The sequence below is a fragment of the Odontesthes bonariensis genome, chromosome 6 (genome assembly GCF_027942865.1).
Source record: "Odontesthes bonariensis isolate fOdoBon6 chromosome 6, fOdoBon6.hap1, whole genome shotgun sequence".
Lineage (NCBI taxonomy): Eukaryota > Metazoa > Chordata > Actinopteri > Atheriniformes > Atherinopsidae > Odontesthes > Odontesthes bonariensis.
The window spans coordinates 30,379,169-30,402,215 of NC_134511.1; the positions used below are offsets into that span (position 1 = coordinate 30,379,169).

The window sequence follows — 23,047 nt, forward strand, 5'->3', positions numbered from 1 at the left end:
CCCAATAACAGCTTCATATAAAATATGAGGTTAAAAAAGTTAATTTGTTAAAGTCTGACGATTTGTATTTATCATTATGTTATTTTTTTCACTTATAAGTGTTTGTATCCATTAGATATCATTTACAAACACAAAGAAAGTGAATGGTAGTTATATACTCAGGGTACTGGATGTATTTTAATTCTGACTTACTTAAATTTGTCATTAAAATCCACCAAAACTACATAAACAAGAACCTAATTTTCAAACGTAAAGAGCCCTAAACTCAACGCACTGCAAAAGTTTGCTGGGCTTTTTGTTTTTTCTGTATTGATGTTGAGTTTCATCACTTTGGCTGAGCAATAATGAGGTTACCACCCCGTAGCTGCCTCCTTGTGGTCACTGTGTTGCTGTCTCTGTGCTGTTGCTCATCTCAAAGCAGTAGGCAGTTAGTGTACGAGGGTGAACCCTCAGGAGCCAAAGCCTGGACAGCTCAGTAGACTGCGGGTAGCATCGGGGAGGAAGGTGCTCAGATTCAGGATGTGTGTCAAGGTGGGTGGGGGGTGGATGAGGGTGTCGTGCGCCAAGACAAGCAGGTGTGTTGGGGCGGTCCGTCTTGGCCCTGTCAGCGATACACCATCATTAAGCGGTGTGGGCGCAGTAGGGTGCACCATTATGTCTCCCTGGGCCCTGTGTAATTACGCTCTGACATAATTAACCCAGCAAGCCCATTAGCCAAGCATTGGCTGGCTGAAGAGAGACAGAGAGAAAAAAAACACTATAATTATTTGTTGTGTGCATGTTAATGAGGCCAGCTGTGTTCCCATCATACAACACGAACAAATTAATTTACAAGGCTGTGCTCCAAGGTTTTTTCTCTTCATTCAAAACAGTCTTGTTTTTTTTTTTCCCCCCTCTGAGTGGACTTCAAGGTCCGTAAACACACTGATGCTGCTGCAACAAACAGCAACACTGCCGTAACGCTGTCGTCAAGGACCAGAAGTGGTTTGGACAGAACACTTTAACTTTCACCTTCACACACAATGTAAAGCGACATAAAGATGTACATATAATATTCCTGCTTCTTTTCTTCAGCCTGTCAAGGATCAGGTTTGATTTAAAAAAACACAAACAAATATCAGAAACGTGACTTTTCTGTTCGTGGCATATTTTAAACCATCAAGCGTTTGATATTCAGATGGCAAACTGAATTCTCACTTTACCTTGATGCAGTAAAGCGAGTGAGAAAATACTAAAATAAAAAGATAGGTGGAATCAGAAAGTATGATTGTGGGTAGAGCGGTGGCTTTTGTGTGTGAACAAAACAAAGCTGAAAGGGAGACTTTTTAACCTGCGCTTTTTTGTTGCTGTTCCGTGTTTTTTCTTTGACTGACTGAAGGACGAAGATGGAATGACATCAATACCGAGGCATTTTAAAGCTCAGAACAAAGAGCAGAGTCAAGCAACAAAGAGCAGAGCTAGGCAGCGTTTAAAATTAACACGAAAAGCTGCACTGAAAAAAAGATGTGCCAATGACATCCAAACCAAACTTCACTGGAAATAATCCAGAAATAAAAACCACCAACTTTCCATACTTATTTATTAAACATGTGAGGCAAATCGCAATGAATTAACATCATTAACTACACCTGTCTATTGTCTTTTTATTCCTACATTTTCTCTGCTGTTGGGCACACACACACATTCCTATACACACTCACACACACACACACACACACACAGAGCTGCTGTCTTTTAAGAGCACTCTCTCCCCTGGTCCCTCTGGGGTCTCCTACTCCACAGGGATCAGTTGAAGAGGCCCGGCTCTTTTATGAACATAATGCATTATTAAGCACCTCAAACATCTCCTGGGCCTTTGTTTATTACTGCTCTTATTAATCACTCGTGCATAATCTCGTCCCGCCCAGAGAGCTTTCATTTTCAGTCAGCTTTTATTTGCCCTTATTTTTCAACAGACTGCAACAGATGTACAAAGCTCCTCTCCTCCACTCTAATTCTGACTGTAGGTACTCAGCTACGCAATTACTATAGAGCCAGCTCACCGTGCCTTGCAGGCCTCTCTTGCTGGTGCTTGCATTTGTATATGGGGCAATTGAAGAAGGACAGCTATTCATCATGCATCTGAATGACTGTGAATCACTAAGGTCAGTGTGTTTTGTTCAGAAAATCTCCTAGCCGAGGGACACATCTTCTGTGAATATGAAAGGTACTTATATCACGATAAGAGCTTGATATCTGCCTTTATGTGGAAAACAAGAGGTTTGTACTTGTGCTCTCCCCCGCAGTACTGGTGGTCACCACTAGCAAGCACTGTTGTCATAACATTTCCACCAACACACATGCATAGACGTGCACACAGTCCTCAGATATGCCGTAGGCCGCATTCACACGTGCTCACACACACACTTTGAGGGGTGTATTCAGATCAGATTTTTCATAAAGTCTCAGTGAGCTTCCCGCTCAGATGAAAGGAGATGTGTTCTAAAGGAGAGGGGGAGCAGGATGGATCCTGAGGGATGAGTGTGTATACTGCGAGGAGGCGAGGAAGAGCAAACACCTGGAGTGTCAGTCTCAGGGCTAAGCCCCTGGCGACAGGGCCTCACTGCTCTCACAGAGGTGGTAACAAACTCAGAGGTTCAAACGTCACTCGCACGCACGCAAACACTCCGGGAGACACGGGCGAGGAGGGGAGGAAGAAAAAAAAGACGGGAAGTCAGGAGAATTTCTGAGAAGCAGCTGGAAAAATTGGGCAGGAGGTGCCTCTGTTTTTTCAGAGTTCAATGATCAGGATCTGTTTATATGCACTGATCAAAACCATGCGGAGGTGATATAAACATTGTTAGGGAAACATTGTTAACCTCTTAAGTAGGAGTTACAGTGCGCAGCATGGGGAGATGTCACAATCAAATCAAAATATAACATGCTAATGAAACACTCCAATGGATTGACAACTTAGTTTAGGGGCCTCATGAAAAGAAAAAGAAAAATCACATCAATCACTTGCATCAAGAAGTTATTTCTGCTTCAGTTTACTGTTGTATAGTTGCTAATAAACAGGATTATTAAAGTGTTAGATTATTGTCTTTTAGTCTTACATATGTAATGGTTATTTGTACTCAGGGTAGAGTGGATAACTGATATGTGACCAGATGTTAACGATATCCAGATACAACAGGTCACATATTGAGCTGCTGCCCCTCCCCCCTTGTCTCCTCGTTCGCCACGTGCATTCATTAACTCTGCTGTTGGCCTCCTCTGATTGGACCGGCGGCCTTCCCGCGCGTACAAACACACACATCGAGGGAGAGGCACTTTCAAACGAAAGAATAGGAGGCAAAAAACGTCTTGCCATGAATAGTAATAACTGCATTAAGATTAACGAGCATGGCATGTAAAGAATAATTGCATCTGTCAAAAGATTAAAAATACATGAGCTGTAGCTTTTGTTGGGGGGAGTGGGAAAGCTCACTGTTGTGTTTGAGGGGCAGAGAGAGAAATGAAGTGGGGCCACAGCCAAATGACTGTCCTCTGGTGTACCTGGAGTCATCCATTCTAGAAAGAGGTGGGCAGGAGACATGGTGGGGGGGATGTGACCTTGGACACCAGCAGCAAGATGCACAGTGACAAACAGGCACAGAATACTGTAGGCCTTCTTCACAGATGGCACAAACTGCAAGAGCCCAGAACACTAAAACTCGCTGTGCTGACTTTGGTTTGGCTGCAGACAAACAGATACAATGATATTCAAACTTTACTATATCATTGCCCTCTGAAGCTGACCGTTAGTTTACATTACAACTGCTAATTCCAGTAACTTTTCATTGCTTTTTAAAGTTGGGCTCACTTGCTGTCTTACGAACAGTATCGGTTTCTTCTATGAATATTTGGTAATGGACATAACGAGTCCTTCTTTGCATCTTAATGTGCTTTTTAACTTTGAAAATGACTTTTAAAAGATTTTTCTGTTCTGCTGGCAACTCTGACATCTTGCTTTTTTTTTTTTTTTTTACATCTGTTATGATGTATTATCCTGACAACGGGAAAGCTTTTTGCACGGTGGAGCGGCCGATTAGGCTAAAGTAATGCCTGGATCAAGACCCCAAAACTAAACTGCCTGAAAAGGAGTAGGAGTGGATGCAGAGCAGGGTAAAAATGGAGAAAAAAAAAGGAGGAGGAAGTTTAAACTATTTGGCCCCTTAAATATGGGAAGTGTGAGATCACTGGTAGATAAAATGGACAAGCTTGAGTATCTGGAAGGCAACACTCATTTCAACGGGACATGGCTCCAGAAACACTCTCTAACACCTCTCTCCTAAACTTTAAGATTATACAGGCAGACAGAGACTGCAGACAGAAAGTTAACAGTAAAGGAGGAGGATTACAGAGCTTGTTAACAACAGATGGCGTAATCTTGGATATCATCAGCTAAATTGTTGCCAAGCTACAAAAATAACACTCCAATCCATTGATGGCGACCTCTGAAGATTTATCAGCTGATTTTCATTTTCATTTTGTCGTCTATCTATATCAATAGTGTGTTTAAAAAAAAAAAAAAGTATACTGGAGCCATATAATTTACCTTTGGGGATTAATAAAGTATTTTGCCTGAATGTTTAACCATCTTTGAACGACTTTGAGATGTGTTAGCTTACAGATGTGCCAGACAAGGGTGAATACACTCGTGTACACTACATGTTACACCCTCTATAATTCAACTAGATTATCAAATAAAATGTATAAATTTACAGTAGGAAATCAGCCGTTTTTGTTCCATATCTGAGGCCCTGTTCAGACTTGGTGCCAACATGTATCTGATGAGATGACAAGCAGACGGCTTTAAATACAGATATGAACACACTAGGGATAGACTGAGAACACATTTAAAGGTGGTTCAGGACACTTTTGTCCACATTTATTTAGCAATTTGAATAGAAAGAGTCCTAAGCTACACTGAAGGACCAGCTATTAACCTGACAAGACATCACACAAGCAGCCGAGTAAACATCAAGATGTTTTCTCGAGCTTCCTGTTTCTGGAAAATTACATTCTGCAAAAAGCAGTGCTAAAACTCATAGGATTTATCATCCTAGAAAGCTTCCTGTTCACCTTTTTATAAAATTTCTGCTGTGACAGTGAAAAAAGCAGCTGTGAGCTCCAGATCTGTGTTGTTGGTCCACTTTAATGGGCCTATATCCCAACAAGCTCAGTTTACTGCACGGCAGATGAAGGACATGCACTTTCTTAAAACTGGAGGTCCAATAGTCTCATGTGAGGTGTCAATCAAAAGCTAATGGCACTGGCTTTATTTTGAAATCACCATATCAACAATGTTTACATGCAAAAATGACTTATTTAGAATGCAAGGATAGATGAGGCACAGCTGCTGGTTCTTTTGGAATGTTTCATCAGAAATCTGTGGGAATATATTGAAGAATCAGACGGCTGAAATTTAACGGGTTAAAAGGTTCAGTGTGTGTGCGTTTTTAATCAGCAGAGGTGCGCTCATGAGCTCTGCAAGATCACATATAATTAATTTTATGCCACTATCATTACATAACTAAACCTCATAACATGTTGCATGCAATAAATTCAACTCAGGCGAATCTGAAACACGTTAATGTCTGACTAATGATGCATTTCAAGCTACTGAATGTATTTGTGATTTTACAGAAAATCAGAAGAGCTGATGATGTCCTGTTAGTAGTTCAGCTGACTCTGGGGCGTAGGTTTCACGTGTGGATAACCGTGATCTCAAGTGGTCACTGAGGACGGAGAGGGGGGACGCATTTTAATGCCAGGTGTTATCAAATCTGCCAGAACGACTGATAATACCAAATGTTAGCAAAGTCTAAAACTCTGTAACACCGGCTTTACTGTGACTGAACACGTGCAGGTATTGTACCTAAGCTAGTTCATACTGATAGAAAACACAGCAAGTAATAAAAGGTGATACAGAACTATTCCAACCAAATTTAAATCCCATCTCATAGTAAGAATTACTGATTTGATGGTGTTGAAAACCACAGTGAACTCTCTGACTTTGACAGCGAATGTAAACATCTCATTTGGCTTTAGACTGTATGAGTGGCAGTGATAAAGGACAACAGGGTCCTCCCTTTGTAAGGTCATATGGAGGTGGGCGGCTGGCTCTGAAACGTGACCTGATGTAAGCTGATACACGAGAGTCTGCCCCTCTGCACTCAATATAATGACCACAAATAGAACATGTGTGAATGGGTATAATGTATGACAGGAGACCACGAGGGAAATATTTGGCATCTTCAAATCAAAATATTTCTTTTTACATGTAAAAATTGATGTTGGATAGCAGTGGCCTTGCTTTTGAAGAAAAAATGTTGCTCTTGAACACAACATAATACTGAGCGGACTCAATTATGCTCCTCGAGAGAGGTTTGTGCCTGAACACATCTGCCAAAAATGCTCATAGGCTGGAATTACGGTCTTAATATAAAAGGTATAGGTCATAAAATCAAACTGAACTCATCTTCAAAGAAGGGTATTTCTTATCAAGGAAATAACTCCATTCAAAGTGAGTGAATGTGTGCCTGTGTGTGCGTGTTAGTGTGTGGGTGGTGGCGCAATATCAAGCAGGGGACTTCAAGGAAAAATGAAGACCTTTAAAAGTCAGTGGCTGCCGTTGCTATTTCTTTGACGCAGACTTTTATCTTGTATTCATTGAATCAGTAAACAGCATTCTCTGCTCCTGCCACAAGTGTTTCTCTGATCTAGACTGAGATTGGGCTGTGTTTTGCTGCCGTCTCCCGCAACAAAGAGCAACACAGTACATAAGCCCTGGGACTGAAATAACAACTGAATAAACACATGATGTGCCTTGACTTCAGCCTAACTTACTGTGCTTGCCCCTCTTTTCCCTTCTGCCCCATTGGCCTCATCAGGCCTGCCTTCCACAGAAATGCAGACTTCAGTCGGGATTTTAATTGGCCCTCCACAATCAACAGCAGAGCTCCTCAAGGATGTGTTCGCTCCTCAGCCAGGCTACACTCAAGGACCAAATGCTGGGATTTGAAGTGGCCTCACGCAGAGTTTTGGAAACCACTCTGAGAGTACAGACTTTGAAAAATAGATAAGAGCCACAGGGTATAGGGTTTTATTTTCTTATATCCATGGATTGTTGCACCATAGCCACTCTATCTATGGCAAGAAAATTACTTCATGGTTTGCATGTGATGACTCATATACGCATGATATGTCTCTGCGAGTATGCCGAGTGAGCTGCTCCACTCATGGTGCTATGTTTGACAGGGAATTGATATTCGAGGAGTGATCTTCAAAGAGAGAAAGATCATTTAGTGAGTGAGGTGATGTTTGTGAAGATGCGCATCTCTGGTCTTAGTGGGAGACTCACCTGGGGCCTCAATAAGCTGTTTGTAGATTCCCAGGAACGCAGACTCTGCCTCCTTACTGCGCTTATTCAGAGCAACCACCTGCAGGGAGAAAATGCCATTAAGGTAAAGGACTGACACAACACAGACATACAGTGGCATCCAAAAGTTTTGTCACTTCTTAGGTTTAAGTGAGCAGACAGTGACCTGATCCATAAAAACCCATCACATTAGAGACAGAAGGTACTTTACAACATTATATGCATGTTCAATATTATTCAGAAATAGATACAGTGAGGTCCAGTTTAAACTAAACTTGAAACCGCTTAGAAAGACAAGTGTTTAAGTGCACAAAAAGCATCAGGAAGAATCAGACCATGCAGTGGTGATGCTCTGTTATAATGTGCAGCAACACCCATACAAATATGACCTCATGAGAGGTTCAGAGGAATAATATTTCCTGCAGCCTCACACGAAAATTCAGCGTTAGAAGTTTGCAAATGAACAATAAAACAAGCATGACAAACTTTGTAAACTAGACCTGTTGACTATTACATTAACTGATATAAGCAAATGCACGTTTGGAGAAAAAAGGCGCAGAACTTTGTGAAAAGAACCTCTTTTCAATTGGGAAGCGTGGAGATCATTGTTTGGCCTTGTGTTGCTTCTGAAAATATCAAAGAATATGTAAAAACGTTGAATATAAATAGAGGGATACCTTTTACAACCAAATAAAGATTATCTGAAAAATGGTTATAAAATTCTCCAAAAATAATTGAAAATCTCTCAACAGACCAAAATAATTATTTACACACTGTTATACTTATCAAAAAGGGTTTTACTGTCCATGTATTTCCATATTTTCACTTTAAGGGAGTAAAAGACGGATGTTTTTATATATATATATATATATATATGTATATTTACTGTATATATAAAATATATACCTGTGGGTATATAAACATTATTAGCAGAAAAACACAGTAAAGTTCAGAGCTTGTACAAAGACGCTGCATGGCTAAGGTTGAGTTTTCACTGTACATAAGCAGCAACAACTAAAATGTGACAATACTCTCTGTTTCCGCGCCAAGCTGTTGCATGTTGCGAGGTGACATTTGGCCTGTTAAATGTAGGTGCCGGTGTGTGTGAGGACACTCGCCAGTGGCCGCCATGACCAGAAAGCACTCAGCACCTGCTATCCTTGCCTCTGCGGGTGACGCAAACCAATTAACGATTCATTAGGAGGGACAAAGAAAGCGAATTAGCCACCACCTGGCCCCATGGAGAGGGCACCTGCACTAGTGGGTATGTGGGTTACCCTGCTCCCAGCTCCCGCTAAGACACGAGGTCTGTTTGCAAGTCAGAGGACGCGCTGTGGCTTCCTCTCCATTTCCTTGGCTCAACAAAAGTAAATCAGATCAGGCTTTTCCAAATATCCAACAAAAACAGCAGACAGAATTCAAATTTCTATTTCTCCATTTCTATTTCTATTTCTCTATTTTTCTTTTATCATATTTCTCCAGTTTTAGCTTCTCTTCAATGGCTCCCTGTTAAATTCAGAATAGAATTTAAGATTCTTCTCCTCACATATAAAGCTTTTAATGACCGAGCTCCATCATATCTTAAGGATCTCATTGTAAGATATTTTCCTAACAGAGCACTTCGTTCCCAAACTGCAGGTTTACTTAAGGTTCCCAGAGTTTCTAAAAGTAGAATGGGAGGCAGAGCCTTCAGTCATCAGGCCCCTATCTTGTGGAATAAGCTGCCAGTAAATGTCAGACACCCTTTCCACTTTTAAGACTAGGCTTAAAACTTTCCTTTTTGATAAAGCTTATAGTTAGGGATGGCTCAGGTGATCCTGAAACATCCCATAGTTAAGCTGCTATAGGCCTAGACTGCTGGGGGGCCTCATCTGTCACACCTTTCCTCACTTTACTCTCTTTTTTCCCCTGTTCAATTTCTCAAATGATATTATGTGACATTATTATGGTCATTAACTCGTGTTTCCCTGTTCCAACAGATATCCTTTGAATGGTGTTACAGTGCCCCCCTTTCCCCCCCCCCCCCCCTTTCTGTCTTCTCAAACCCCAGCTGGTCGAGGCGGATGGCCACCCTTCCTGAGTTTGGTTCTGCCAGAGGTTTCTTCCTGTTAAAAGGGAGTCGTTTCTCTCCACAGTCGCCTCATGCACACTCAGGATGGGAGATTGGACCGAAAACAAAGTTTCAGTGCAATCTGTTGGTTTCCTTAGCTAGCTTGAATTGGCTCTATATGAACGAATTGGATTATTTTCTGAGTAATTATGATTACAATTAATTCCAATTGGCTTGAATTGGACTTTATTATCTTAGTGCCTTGAGATGACATTTGTTGTATTTGGCGCTATATAAATAAAAATAAAAATGAATTGAAATGAAATTATTGTCATCTATTGTTTATGTAATTTCTGTCATTGTTGATTACAGCTTCTGTCGGGTCCACTCAGTGGACACCACATCAGTGGTGCACGAGTGTGGTATGTTTCGAGACCAGACTTCATCGGTTTAGCTGGTCTTGGAAAACGTTCATTTTGCAAAGGCTGAAAACACTTATGAGAATGGTGGCAGTGTGTTGGGCCTGTTTAGTGGGGTTATAAATAAGGTGTGTGGAAAATAGTGAGACAGAGAGCCTTTGATTTACTGGAAATGGCTGCTGTGTTCCCTGGGGAGGCATAACGACAGCATCATGTTTAAAGAAATATCATAAAGATCAAGCAAATCTCCCCCATCACTCCCACTTGGAGCAGCTCAGAGGAGTTCATGGAAAATGGAAAAGGCTGGAGCCCAATCAATACAGATGCAATAGTCTGCAGCTCTCAGCCAGCACACTGCTACACAACGCTGTTGTTTCACTCTGCTCTACCCCAATCTAACCTCCAACCCTCAACCACCTGTCTTAATCTGAACACCTACCCACCTATCCTCCTTTGGGGACATTAATAATGCCTTATTGGCTCACATACACTGAAAATGAGTAAAGTATGTTGGCATCATAAACCTGTTTCCAGCTTTATGTGTTGAGTAGTGTTGCTTGGGAAAAGGTGTGCTTTATCCCAACTGATAAAACAACTGATAAAACTGTTTTTATGTTTGCTTTGTATTAACAGTGAGGAGCAGTTTTTTTACCTACACCTTTATTTTAGCAATAACAAACCCCTCAGTGTGACAGCAAGTAACCACCAATAGCACTTTGTGACATCAAGACAAACCACTTCCATTTGGAGTTTACAACTGAACTACATGGCTACTACAGGAGGGTGGCTGAACCCACCATGGGTAATCGTTAGCCTGCCTTCCTCTGAAGCATATACATCAAATGAGGCCCCCAGCTGCATATGTAAAGACCTTGAGTTTCTGCAAAGGCAACATCTAGGGCTCCATCTTCCAGAGATGTGCAGGGTCTCGTGGCCCTCCATCATCCTTTAACGAGAGAACACGGAGATTACCTCGACAATCACACCATTAACCTGCCTGCAGACGCTAGCAGAGACATCAATCACATGCCTGTCTGATGCCTTCTCAAGTCAGCACTCGCTCTGTGTATTGATACCCCCCCTTCAACCTGCTCTTGCTATCATCAAAGCACTTTGAGGTGTTGTGCATAATATGGGCTGATCACAGAGTCATCTTCATGTCCAGGGTAATCCACTACCAGTGAAGCAGATGGGATCTTTGAGCCACAAGTTTCACACTAACAGATAATGGCTGATAGGGTTGTTGTACAGAGTTACAGCTCGAGGTGGGACTACAAATTGGCAAATCTCCTCTTCTCTTTGGCTATGAAATATGGCTCTGGACCTCGCCCTGGCTCAGTGTATTCTTTGTTTTCGCCCGTTTGTGATAAAGGATATGGCTACCTAGGGAATGGGCTTTGGGCCGCAGGATGATTTTACAAGCAGGAGTAAAGCCTGGGGCACAGTGGGAAGAAAGAGACAAAGGAAACCTGTTAGCGCTCCTCCATAACTCTTCACGCAGAAACAGAGTGAGCAGAGCACAGCCTCTGGGACGGGGCTGCTGGGAAATACTTACTGATAAACCTTTGAGAATACATACAGTAGCCACTAGTGAGCCTCTGTGTGTGTTTTAGAACAAGCTTGCATGTGTTGAGGAGAAAGAAATAAATGAGGGAGGAGAAAACATATCTGGAGGGAGGAAGAGGGAGCAGAGGTAAGGGCTACTGAGCGACAAACAGAGAGAGACAGAGACAACAGAAAAGAGAGGCTCCCAGAAAGAGCGCAATTAGCAATTATGCAGTCATCATTTACAATTATCACAACTGGTGATTATGCAATTATCACTCTAAATCATCGTTTTGCCACTCTGCCTTACCAGTTTGCCACCCCTTGTGATTTGGTTGTTTGAGGATGGGTTGTGATGATGTAGGTGATTAGAGTGTGCGACAATGATGGGGGTGTTGGGTGGGTGTCAAGGTAGACTCAACACAAAACATGTGTGCGAATACACGTGTGAATGCATGTCTTCATATGCGTTTGTGTGTACCTGGGTGTACACGTATTTAAATCACTTTCTGCATATATGTGCACATATTTGCCTATGGATCTGTAGCTTCCATCTCAAGGTGAAGACGGTTGGTGCGGTGGGTGGTTCAGGACAGCAAATGTATGGTTCCATAGTCCCTGAGGCCTCTAAATTACCTGTCATCTTTCCCATGATGCAAAGGTCAGTGCACAATCATAGGGAGTCCATCCTACTGCGCTGCTCACTGAGCAGCAGTCCAGCCCACAGGCTGACAGGATGTCACAACAACCCCAGTCCCACTCTATGCTTATTAGAACAAAACAATGGGAAAGCCCACCACAACAACACTTGTCATGAGACCTTCTAGTGGAATCCACTGGCTACCTGACAAATGCCCAGCCTAATTTTCTCAGTATTCAAAAGGAACTGCAAAATTAGGAAAAAATAGGCTCGCCATTCTACCAATATACAAAGATACACATATCAATAGTTGTATGTTAAGAAGAACAAAATAAACTGTCATTTTTCCATTCAGAATCATATATCAACTATGCCACCCAGCATTTTTACAGCTGTCACTGCTGCCAACATTTATTTTTTTTTCTTTGAGTGTAGGTTCACAGGAGAGGCGGGAGCAGAGAGATGAGTTGGTGAGGAGAGACTGATGAGTGGGTGGAGGAGAGGGGCAGAGGTAAACACTATTGCAATACAGTCTGGATGGTGAGAGACCCGCGCACAGCCACCCACACACACTTGAACTTGCAGGCATAAAAAACGCACCCTGCAAAATTGTTCTCACACACACAGCCCGTGTTTGAGGGCAGATTTAATCATGGTGACACCCATCTCAGAGCGGTGGTGGCAGCATGGCGGTTGCTGTAGCCGTCTTTGGATGCCCGGTGAGATGAGCAGTCAGAGCACTGACACACATCTCGTCGCTGCGTCAATTCCAATCAGCGGTGTGTGTCAGTCAACGTGCTGCGCTCACAACAGACTGACGCCACTGCCACTCACCCTCTGCAGAGCTGCCGTCTCAGCCAAATAAATGACCAAAGCTGACCACGCCAATATTCGTTTGAACCAGTTATCTACTCCTCATGCGAGTACACGTTGCAACGCTGCAGTGACAAATTAGAAGTGAAAATACAGATCAACTAACGCCTGGAGGCTTTATGGGAGGGTCCCAACTATAACAACAAATATAAGACAAGAAGGAACATGTAAATCCAACAGAGAAAAGACCATATTGATCCAATGAGTGCTTGTCATGCACTGTTTTACAGCTATTAGAGTACTGGCAGTGAGGCCGTCCTTAGACATTGTCATATTTAAGGTACAAGGTCTAGGCTAGCACAATAAAAGCAACAGCAGAGACGTTTGTGAACCTTAAAACTATTTGCCGTTTCGTTTTGAATGATCCCGGTCCTGAAACCGCCCCAAGGCGCCCACGTACCAATCATTTAGCTTTACAGTTGCTTTACATTTTTGTTGGCTTTTGATGGCATCTTTGCTTGTACATGTGCAGGTCTCGCATGAAGTTTTATTTTTATAACAATGGTGGTACATCGCACAAGTGTCGGGGAAGCTAAAGAGCAAATATTCTGGGTTACATTAAGTTAAACGGGATAAAGTCATGTTCACTGTCTTAATTCAACATGCAAGCATACAAATGTTTGCTAATTTCTCATTGCACTAAAGCTATACATTTCAAGATTATACACAGGATGCTCATTTCTGCCAGTCGTAGATGATTTTTCAATCCTGCTCTTTCAGCCGTGTGCCTTAAATGTGAGACAGAGATTGGTACTCTTATTCACGCTTTTGGTCATTTTGTAAACTGCAAGGTCTTGGTTCAACATCCTATCTGAAACTGAAAATATACTTGGGTTAAAACTGGAGATGGACCCATTATCTCTTATTCTGGGCCACCCAAGCAGGAAGACTTAATTATATTTTGACGCATACTACAAGATAGAATATTTTTACATCATCTGATCAGTGAATAACACCAATTGTTAAGGGCTGGCAGAGATTGCTGCTGGACATTCGAAGACTGACCACTTTGGAAATTTGGAAGCCTTATTTGGAGTCCAGGATCTCCGCCATCTTGTTGCAAGGATTTTGCTAAATGTTAATTGTTCTTTTTTTTTCTTACTCTGTCAAAGTAGAAAATTAATAAATATACTGTTAAAAAAAAATAAAAGAACATTTGCCCATTAGCACTAACCGTAGAAAAAAAAATTAAACATTAAAGGGGAACTCCGGGGCATTTGAAGCGCATTTCCATTGCTAGAGGTTGTCAAATACTGACGGTAGGATACAGACTGGTGCAAATCGGCGCTCCCTGTGAAGCGATTGCGCTGATTGCGCAGCCTGTCATGCTAACCAAATACGTGGTGGCTAAGGGGCAAGAGCTAAACCTTCCACGTGAAACAACAACTTGCACACTGCAGAAACGTCACACCACTTTATAAACCATCCGACAATAAAGTCACAAGCCTTACCATCAAAACCATATGCATGGTTCTCACATTACTGGCATGGGGAGGTTACAAAACAACTTTATAAACAGCATGTCACTTACCTCTTGTCGGTAGGCGCGCGCATGTGAAAGCCCAAAGGAGTCAATGGACGATACTCCCATATACAAAACAATTATCTTCTCTAGAAAAACTGCGTTCAAGTATTTAAAACATTACAACAATACATGCCCAGTAATATTGTTGTAATGTTTTAAATACTTGAACGCAGTTTTTCTAGAGAAGATAATTGTTTTGTATATGGGATTATCGTCCATTTTTTGGGTTTTAACATGCGCGAGCATACCGACAACCGGTAAGTGACATGCTGTTTATAAAGTTGTTTTGTAACGTGTCGGATGATTTATAAAGTGGTGTGACGTTTCTGCAGTGTGCAAGTTGTTGTTTTACGTGGAAGGTTTAGCGCTTGCCCCAAGCCACCACGTATTTGGTTAGCATGACAGGCTGCGCAAACAGCGCAATCGCCGCACAGGGAGCGCCGATTTGCACCGGTCTGTGTCCTACCGTCAGTATTTGACAACCTCTAGCAATGGAAATGCGCTTCAAATGCCCCGGAGTTCCCCTTTAAGGCTGACGAGCATGTTATGAGCTTTGCAGCTATTTAGTAATTAACTAACATAAAAAAAACATAAATCCTAACACGGAAATGGTGCTGGGACATTGAGAGTGTAAATGTGTGTACTCAAAAAGATGATCAAGAACAGGAAAACATATGTTTGTTAGCCACTGGCAGCTTTTCCAAGCAATCCAGCAAGGGGCAGAGATAAGAGAGCCAACTTCTGAATAAGAACAAAACCTGCAGCCTTATGATTGTAAATCCATTACCATTACCTTATGAGATAAAAAGCCATCACACTATAGCAGCTACGATAACCCCATAGCATTTCTCAGTAGTAAGTCAAATTCATTTAAATACATTATTTTACAGAAATGGTCCCGTTTTGATGTCCTGGAAGGTTGCAGTTGAAAGCACACAGTTATGAAATATATTATTTTACATCATACATTGATCAGCCAGATCATGGCACATGTGGGAAACAAATCCAATCCACAAGCACCCCACTACACACAGGGCACCAAAAATCTCTTAACATCCTGTACCCTACACACTATCTAAGTGGCTGATCAGGGTATGTGGCTTTTTTTTTTTGCTCCAAGTCTTTTTATTGATGTTGATACATTGATATTGTACAGAGTACGTAAATCCAGATGGTTACAAGTATTACAGTTATAAACATCACCCCCCCTCGCTCCAACAGAGCCCCATCCCTGCAACAATAGCCCCGTACCATCGTCCATATACAAAAAAAAAACAACAGAAAACCATATAGTAATTAAAAAATAAAAATAAAAAGAATAAAATAAAAAAGAAAGGTATATAAATTAATTAAATAATAATTAAGGGAAAATAAATAGATAAATAATTAAACAAAAAATAGTCCTTCTAAATTCCAGATCATTCCAGTTCAGGATCCATCACATACAACACCACCAAAATCAGACATCTAATTTTTCTAAATGACTCAAAAATGGTTCCCATATAGAATAAAATTTTTGAATACACCCTTTTGTGGAATAACGAATCTTCTCTAATACCAAATGGTGCAAAAGGTCGTTGATCCACATTTTAAAGGTTGGGGGAAGTTTCTCCTTCCACTTAAAGCTGTCTGCAACTCTTTTTCAAGCATAATGCCTGGAACTGTCCAGGGATTCTGAAAGTAGTACATTAAATACCCCAATACAAAAAAAAAGAGTTCTCTAGGTCCCCTATATGTCCCGCTAGGTCCCTCCAAAGCCAGCAGGTTTGTTTACAAATTTGCAGACCGGACCGGTAAAAGGTAACCAATCAGGTTACGAGCTGGGCTCTGCTGCCTGTCAATCACCGATTGTGCAATACAAGGTAGGCTCGTCCCCATGCTTATTTATCTAGACTATTGAACTTCATTAAGGGCTAGTCTACTTAATGTGTCTTCCATGATCGCAAATGACAGGTGAGTTGATGAATGAGGAGTCGTGTACGCGCATCTGGCGTGCACGTAGACGTGCACGAGTTCTCATATGTTTTGATGGGGCGGGACAGGAAGTTGAATAACTTTTTATTTTTCGGTTAAAAAATAAGCATTTCTTGCATTTTGCGACTACGGAGGTCACCGTTTTCAACTTCAAGCGTTCTGATAGATCATGTAAACTCTTAAAATGCCAAAAATTAGGACTTTACGTATGACAACAACAAATCCTGCAGACTGCAGCTTTAAACAGTATCAGTCGCCTGGCTATGAGAGTTGCAAAGGCTATCATGCTCTTCGTCTTATGATTAAGGTGAGTGTCATAAGGAGTTGTTCCAAATATGGCTGTAATGGCAGAAGGCTCTATAGGTATTTGCAAAACATCTGAAAACGTTTTAAATACCGACTGCCAGAAGTTGTCTAATTTCGAACAAGACCAAAACATGTGTGAGAGGGTGGCTGGCATTTGTCTGCATCGATCACAACTGGGGTCAATATTAGGTGAGAATTTTGCTAACCTCACTTTAGACCAATGAAGGCGATGTACAACTTTGAACTGGATAACTATATGTCGTAGGCAGATTGAGGAGGAATGTATTCTATCTAAGGCTCTTTCCCAGATATTGTCAGGAAGTTCAGACCCCAAGTCAGCCTCCCACTGAGTCTTTAGTGATGTCAACGGCTCCAAATTATATGAATTTAGTAGGGAGTATATGCTCCCAATCACCCCTTTGGAGCCTGCTTTAAACTTCAAAATGTGATTTAAGAGGGAGTCAGGCAGCTGGGATGGGAAATGTGTAAGTGTTTTTGATATAAAATTACGGAGCTGCAAAAATCTGAAACTGAGAGTTTGGGATTTTGAATTTGAGCTTTAACTGATCAAAGGTTGCAAAGATATTATCTATGAATAGATTCTTTATTGTGGCAACCCCTCTATTAGTCCATTCATAAAAAGCACCGTCCATAACTGATGGCGTGAACTGGTGATTTTTTTATTATAGGGGCACAAGTGGGCAAATCCTTAAAGGAAAACGTCGGAAAATTTCAATTTTCCTATTTTCCCTGACACCTGTCCTCCAAAATCGATTTCTCACACTGTTTTACATTATTCAACCCATAACCTTGCGCTCCCAGATTTTTTCACTTCTGGCCATGGGCGCAGCCATGTTCAGCCACATCCGGGCATATTTTACGTCAGAAATGCAATTCTACTTGTGCAGCGGAAATAAAATTCTACTTGTGTGGCGGGAGTGTGCTCTAATAAAGTGTAGAGTGTAACTTGGAAATACACAATGATTGAATACTACCTGTATATAGTAGAATTAGAAATTATTTATTTCAACATGTATGTTCACATATATCTGTAGTGATAGTCTACAACTGCCTCGTCGGCGTGAAGGAAACCCTTGTAGGTCCCGTCCTGCGACTCATATTTATCCCTGATCGCCCACACCGCACAGGAGGGAATCACTCTTCGGAAGCGCTTCCCAAGTCTCCCATGGAGAAAGTAGGTCACCTGCCGGTAGGCCTGGAAACGGTACACAAGGTTGTGTATGGGGTCCGGAAACGCCTCACGGCTCGTGGATACAGCGGGGAGTCGTTAGCATTTGGCGGCGGTGCCGCGGCTGCTGCGACAGCCACTTGTCCATCCTTATTTTTAGCCTTATCCGACCATCTCGGCTGATGGCTAAGCTAACATAACTTGGATCGATAGGCTGATCATGATCTGACTCGGACTCAGGCGAAACTTCGCATTCTATCTCCGGGTCCGAGTCAGACCAAGACAGTTCATAAGTGTCTTCCATTGCTGTAGAAAAAATGTTTGCATTTCTGACGTCATGTTGAGTGAACATGGCGGCGCTAGGGAGGGAGAGCCAGAGCGGTATAACTTGAATTTCAAACATTCGCGAATGTTACTCTCTCGGGCTGACAAATGTAAACAAGGTGAGAAATCGATTTTGGGGAACATGTACCAGGGAAAATAGTAAATTTGGAACTTTCCGGCGTTTTCCTTTAAAGCTGCCGTCGGCAGGTTTTCAAAATTCCGAGTCTAAAGTCGGAAAATTCAAACTGATACAACTTTCAGGTCCCTCCCCCAACCTCTAACAAGCTCCGAATCGCCCCCCAAACCCCTCCCCCTCTGTGGACGAGGTTGTGCACGTGAGTTCACACCAGTGTGAGCGCACACAAGCTGGGGCAGACTCACGCTCAGCAGCGTGCGCACAAGCTGTGATTGACAGGTAGGATTCCTCCACCCTAACTTGATTGGTTAAAAACAGCCGGGAGCGCTCGATTTTTGCAAGCATGATTACAGGCTTCAGAGGGAGCTACAGATTTCGTTATTTTTCCTAAACAGCCTATTTAATATTCTACTTCCAGAATCCCATGACAGTTCAAGCTAATATGACTAAAAAAAAAGTTGCCGACCGCAGCTTTAAGAGAAAAGCTTCGTCTGAATTGTGTCAGTATTTTAAAAGAATGCTTCACAATCGGATTCGAGGTGTATTTAGATATTGATTCCCGGAGGGGGAGTTTTGAGCATAGAAGTGAATGTAAGGAGGTATGAAGACACGAGGAGGTTTCCATTCGTAACCACTCAGGGTTAGTGGCAGATGGAGGATCTTTCCAAAACAGCATAGTCCTTATGTTAGCTGCCCAATAGTAAAACTGAAAGTTAGGGAGGGATAATCCTCCATAACGGCGATGTTGTTGTAAGATTCTTTTCTGTATACGAGGGTTTTTTTTGTTCCATATAAATCCTGACACCAAATTGTTCACTGACATAAAAAAAGATTTGGATAGATATAAGGGGATGCACTGAAATACATATAAAAATTTGGGCAAAACATTCATTTTAATTACGTTAATTCTGCCACCCAGTGACAGGGGGAGAAAATTCCAGCGTTCTAAGTCTTGCTTAAAGCTGCAGTCTGCAGGATTTGTTGTTGTCATACGTAAAGTCCTAATTTTTGGCATTTTAAGAGTTTACATGATCTATCAGAACACTTGAAGTTGAAAACGGTGACCTCCGTAGTCGCAAAATGCAAGAAATGCTTATTTTTTAACCGAAAAATAAAAAGTTATTCAACTTCCTGTCCCGCCCCATCAAAACACATGAGAACTCGTGCACGTCTACGTGCACGCCAGATGCGCGTACACGACTCCTCATTCATCAACTCACCTGTCATTTGCGATCATGGAAGACACATTAAGTAGACTAGCCCTTAATGAAGTTCAATAGTCTAGATAAAAAAGCGTGGGGACGAGCCTACCTTGTATTGCACAATCGGTGATTGACAGGCAGCAGAGCCCAGCTCGTAACCTGATTGGTTACCTTTTACCGGTCCGGTCTGCAATTTTGTAAACAAACGTGCTGGCTTTGGAGGGACCTAGCGGGACATATAGGGGACCTAGAGAACTCTTTTTTTTTTGTATTGGGGTATTTAATGTACTACTTTCAGAATCCCCGGACAGTTCCAGGCATTATGCTTGAAAAAGAGTTGCAGACTGCAGCTTTAAGGTGGTTTAATAGCGGTGAAAAATTGGTTTTGAATATGTCTTTAAAGTCATGTGTTATCCAGATTCCTAGGTATTTGAGATATTTAAGTGAGAACAAACCAAAGTCAATTTGTTTTGCTGCTGCATTCACTGGCATAATTTCAGACTTTTGCAGATTGATTTTGTATCCTGATATTTTGCCGAATTCTTCAAGAAGGTTCAGAGTAATAGGTAGACTAGTCAAAGGTTGAGACGGATATAGAAGCGTGTCGTCAGCATACAAGGACACCTTATTATCTGAGTCATATCTCTGTATTCCCTTTATATTGTCTTCACCACGTATAGCTAAGGCTAGTGGCTCGATCGCGATGGCGAACAGGAGGGGTGACAGGGGACAACCCTGCCGGGTGCCGCGGTGGAGAGGGAAGTAGGAGGAGAGGTTGTTGTTCGTACAGACGGCTGCTAGTGGGGAGGAGTACAGAATTTTAATCCAGGAGATAAATTTTTCACTAAAGCCAAATTGTCTGAGAGTGTAGGGTATGTGGCATTTTGAAAGCAAGTAAACTATAACTCAGTGTAGGCCACATATAGTGGTATAGAAGTACAATAACAGCTGTATTTCAACCTGAAACTGAACTAATGATCTAAATGGTTACATATACTCGTGTTTTGTGAAACATGAGTGTTTCTTGCAAGCTGAAATGAGGGCAAAACACACAGAAAACAAAGCTAAAATTCCAGTTGGGTGGTCTTCTGTCTTAAGACGATGTTCCATCTTGTTGACAACTTCACATTGGGCTCCTCTCAAAAGATTTCCCTTTATGTTACTGAAACAGATTGACCAACACTCGTATCCCTACAGCCGTGTTATCAGCCTGGCCAGAAAGGCCCATTAAGATGTATGATATACAATGTTTAAATTTATATATGAGAAAAGGCTTGATAACAGAAACTTTGGGTCAATGCCCCTGTGGAGAGTGATGATAATGACCCAGGCTGATAGAGGGAGAAGATCAAGGTGGAGCTGACGTAATCCCGAAGGACATGGCACATGGAGCTGCATGAGAGACAGAACATGGCACAACATTAAACCGAGATCAAAGGGCCTGCTGTCTCCAGCACGCAGCAGGTGCCTTCTGGGTCCTCCTCTCTATCAACAGGCGGCAGAACCACTGTGTTACCAGCCCCCTTGACAAAATTCAAAAGCAGCAGCCTCTATGCACACACCTCAAAGTCACCACAAAGTCAAAGTCTAGAGACAAACGGCAAGAAAACAAATCTTTTCTGAATGTCTTTGTAGTTCAAAAGACAGAAGTTGTCATTTTCTTTGAGCTTTCCCTTTCAGATGTTTCATGCAGTGAATGACCTAAACCTTGAGGAAAGTTTGTCTGCTGAAAATGTATCTATCATGGCATGATGGGAGGGAGTGCGAGCGTGCCGAGAGTAAGATGAAGGCATCGGTTGATGCGCTGAAAGGGAGGGCTGCGAAAAGTAGTAATGAGTGCACCTGGACTAGATTTCAGTGCTGGGAGAAGTGTTAAGAGGAAAGAAGAGAGGAGAAGTGTAGGTAAGGGCTAATTATAAAAATAAAGTGCCCCCATTATCCTGTACTGTATTGCCCTAGTGAACAAAGCTACAACAGATGGGGTGTCATGGGTAACTGTGCCAATGTGAGCCAAAGCCCTGGAGTGGATGGACCCTGGCAAGATTGTGGTGGAACATTTCTGGCAAGGAGGGGGGCACAGCTGCATATCTTGCCCTCAGACACATGTTGACAGTGTTTCTCCAGCCCTGCCTACACCAGTCAAGGTGAGACAGCATGACACGAAGGGAGAGACAGGGAGTGAAAGAGCCAGAGAGAGCGCTCCGCTATGATGGATAGCGCTCTCTATCCGCCCCTCTTCCCTCTCCCTCTTAGAAGGCTGGTGACTTTCCAGTGAGGCAATTATCATTGCGGAATGCATAATAGCCTAATTAATTACAGGTGTCAGCGCTGCCTTTGTTTCAGTGTGGAGGAACATCATGCCAAAGCTGCATCCGCTAAAAAAGAACAGCACTGATGAACGAGCCTTGCACAACGGCTAGAAGCGCGTGGCTGACGGAGGAAGGAACGCTGTGAAGATTACTCGAAGTCTGCCAAACAATCCTGTTGCTGACGGAAGATGGATTGGAAACACATGGTACAGAAATTAGGTCCATTATTTGCTTGATAAATCTGCTTTTGTCAATGGCAGTGCTTGGAGGAAGATCTCAGGTAGGCCTCGTAAAGGACGTCTCTGTGGCTAATTTGGTTCCAAGCGGTGGAGACCAGCGCAGTCTTGGTGGCAGCGCTATCAACAATCAAACAGCCCCCTTACCCAGCGTTCCTGACAAACGCGGCATTTAATTTGTTCTGTCAGAGTTGCCAATTTCATTCATCGTGGTTAGGAAGCTTGAGAGCAGACAATTGTTGGTGAGGACGAAATCGGGACCTGCAAAGGAAAGAAGTGAATGATGGGGTGACTGGGGGGGGGGGGGGGGGCTACTACTAACTTAACATAACGCCACATTTGGAGTGTGTAAGTTTGTGTGAACTGCATGTGTGTCTTCCCATGGGGGGTCGTGGTGGTAGGCTGTTAATCGCCACCACTCCCCCAGGCAGAGGGGGCTCATTGTAGAGTACATTGAGTATAATAGGAGCGGGCGCTGCAGTTGTATGCAGCTCTTTCTCCTCCCGCTGTGAGAGGGTGTTTTACATAATTAATGACTGTTGATGTTTCCCAGGTAGTCGCCCGGCAAATTCACTCCAGACTCGGCTGCCACCGTCGTTGGTTCCACTGAGGATGAGCGACACTAGAACAGACAGCTTACATTACAGGCATAAATAAGGCAATTTTGTACAGTGTCTTCTGACATTACTGTGAGAGGGGTTCAGGGCCAATGATTCGACTCGCTTCAGAGAAATGCTCAGTGAGAGCTTTTCTGTGTCTCGGAGTCTACAGAGAATTTGAGCTTGATGCAAGTTAAACTGCCTCCTTTAGTGTTTTTATAATTCTGTGTGCTGTTAGAGACGCACAAGATGAAGAGGCGCCTTTTCAAGATAACAGGCGGCGTCTCCAGACGGATGATCATTGAAATCTGCATG

The 23,047-nt window shown here is 42.5% G+C and overlaps 1 protein-coding gene across 4 annotated transcripts in view; it reads right to left on the reverse strand.

Annotated features, from left to right (window-relative positions):
• The window catches only part of cux2b (cut-like homeobox 2b), a 92,000-nt gene that overhangs the window by 20,225 nt on the left and 48,728 nt on the right, over positions 1-23,047 (reverse strand). For all 4 annotated transcript variants that reach the window (XM_075468228.1, XM_075468225.1, XM_075468227.1 and 1 more), the window contains exon 4: positions 7,388-7,466. In XM_075468228.1, coding sequence (XP_075324343.1) covers positions 7,388-7,466 — 79 coding nt within the window. The remainder of the gene's footprint in view (positions 1-7,387; positions 7,467-23,047) is intronic.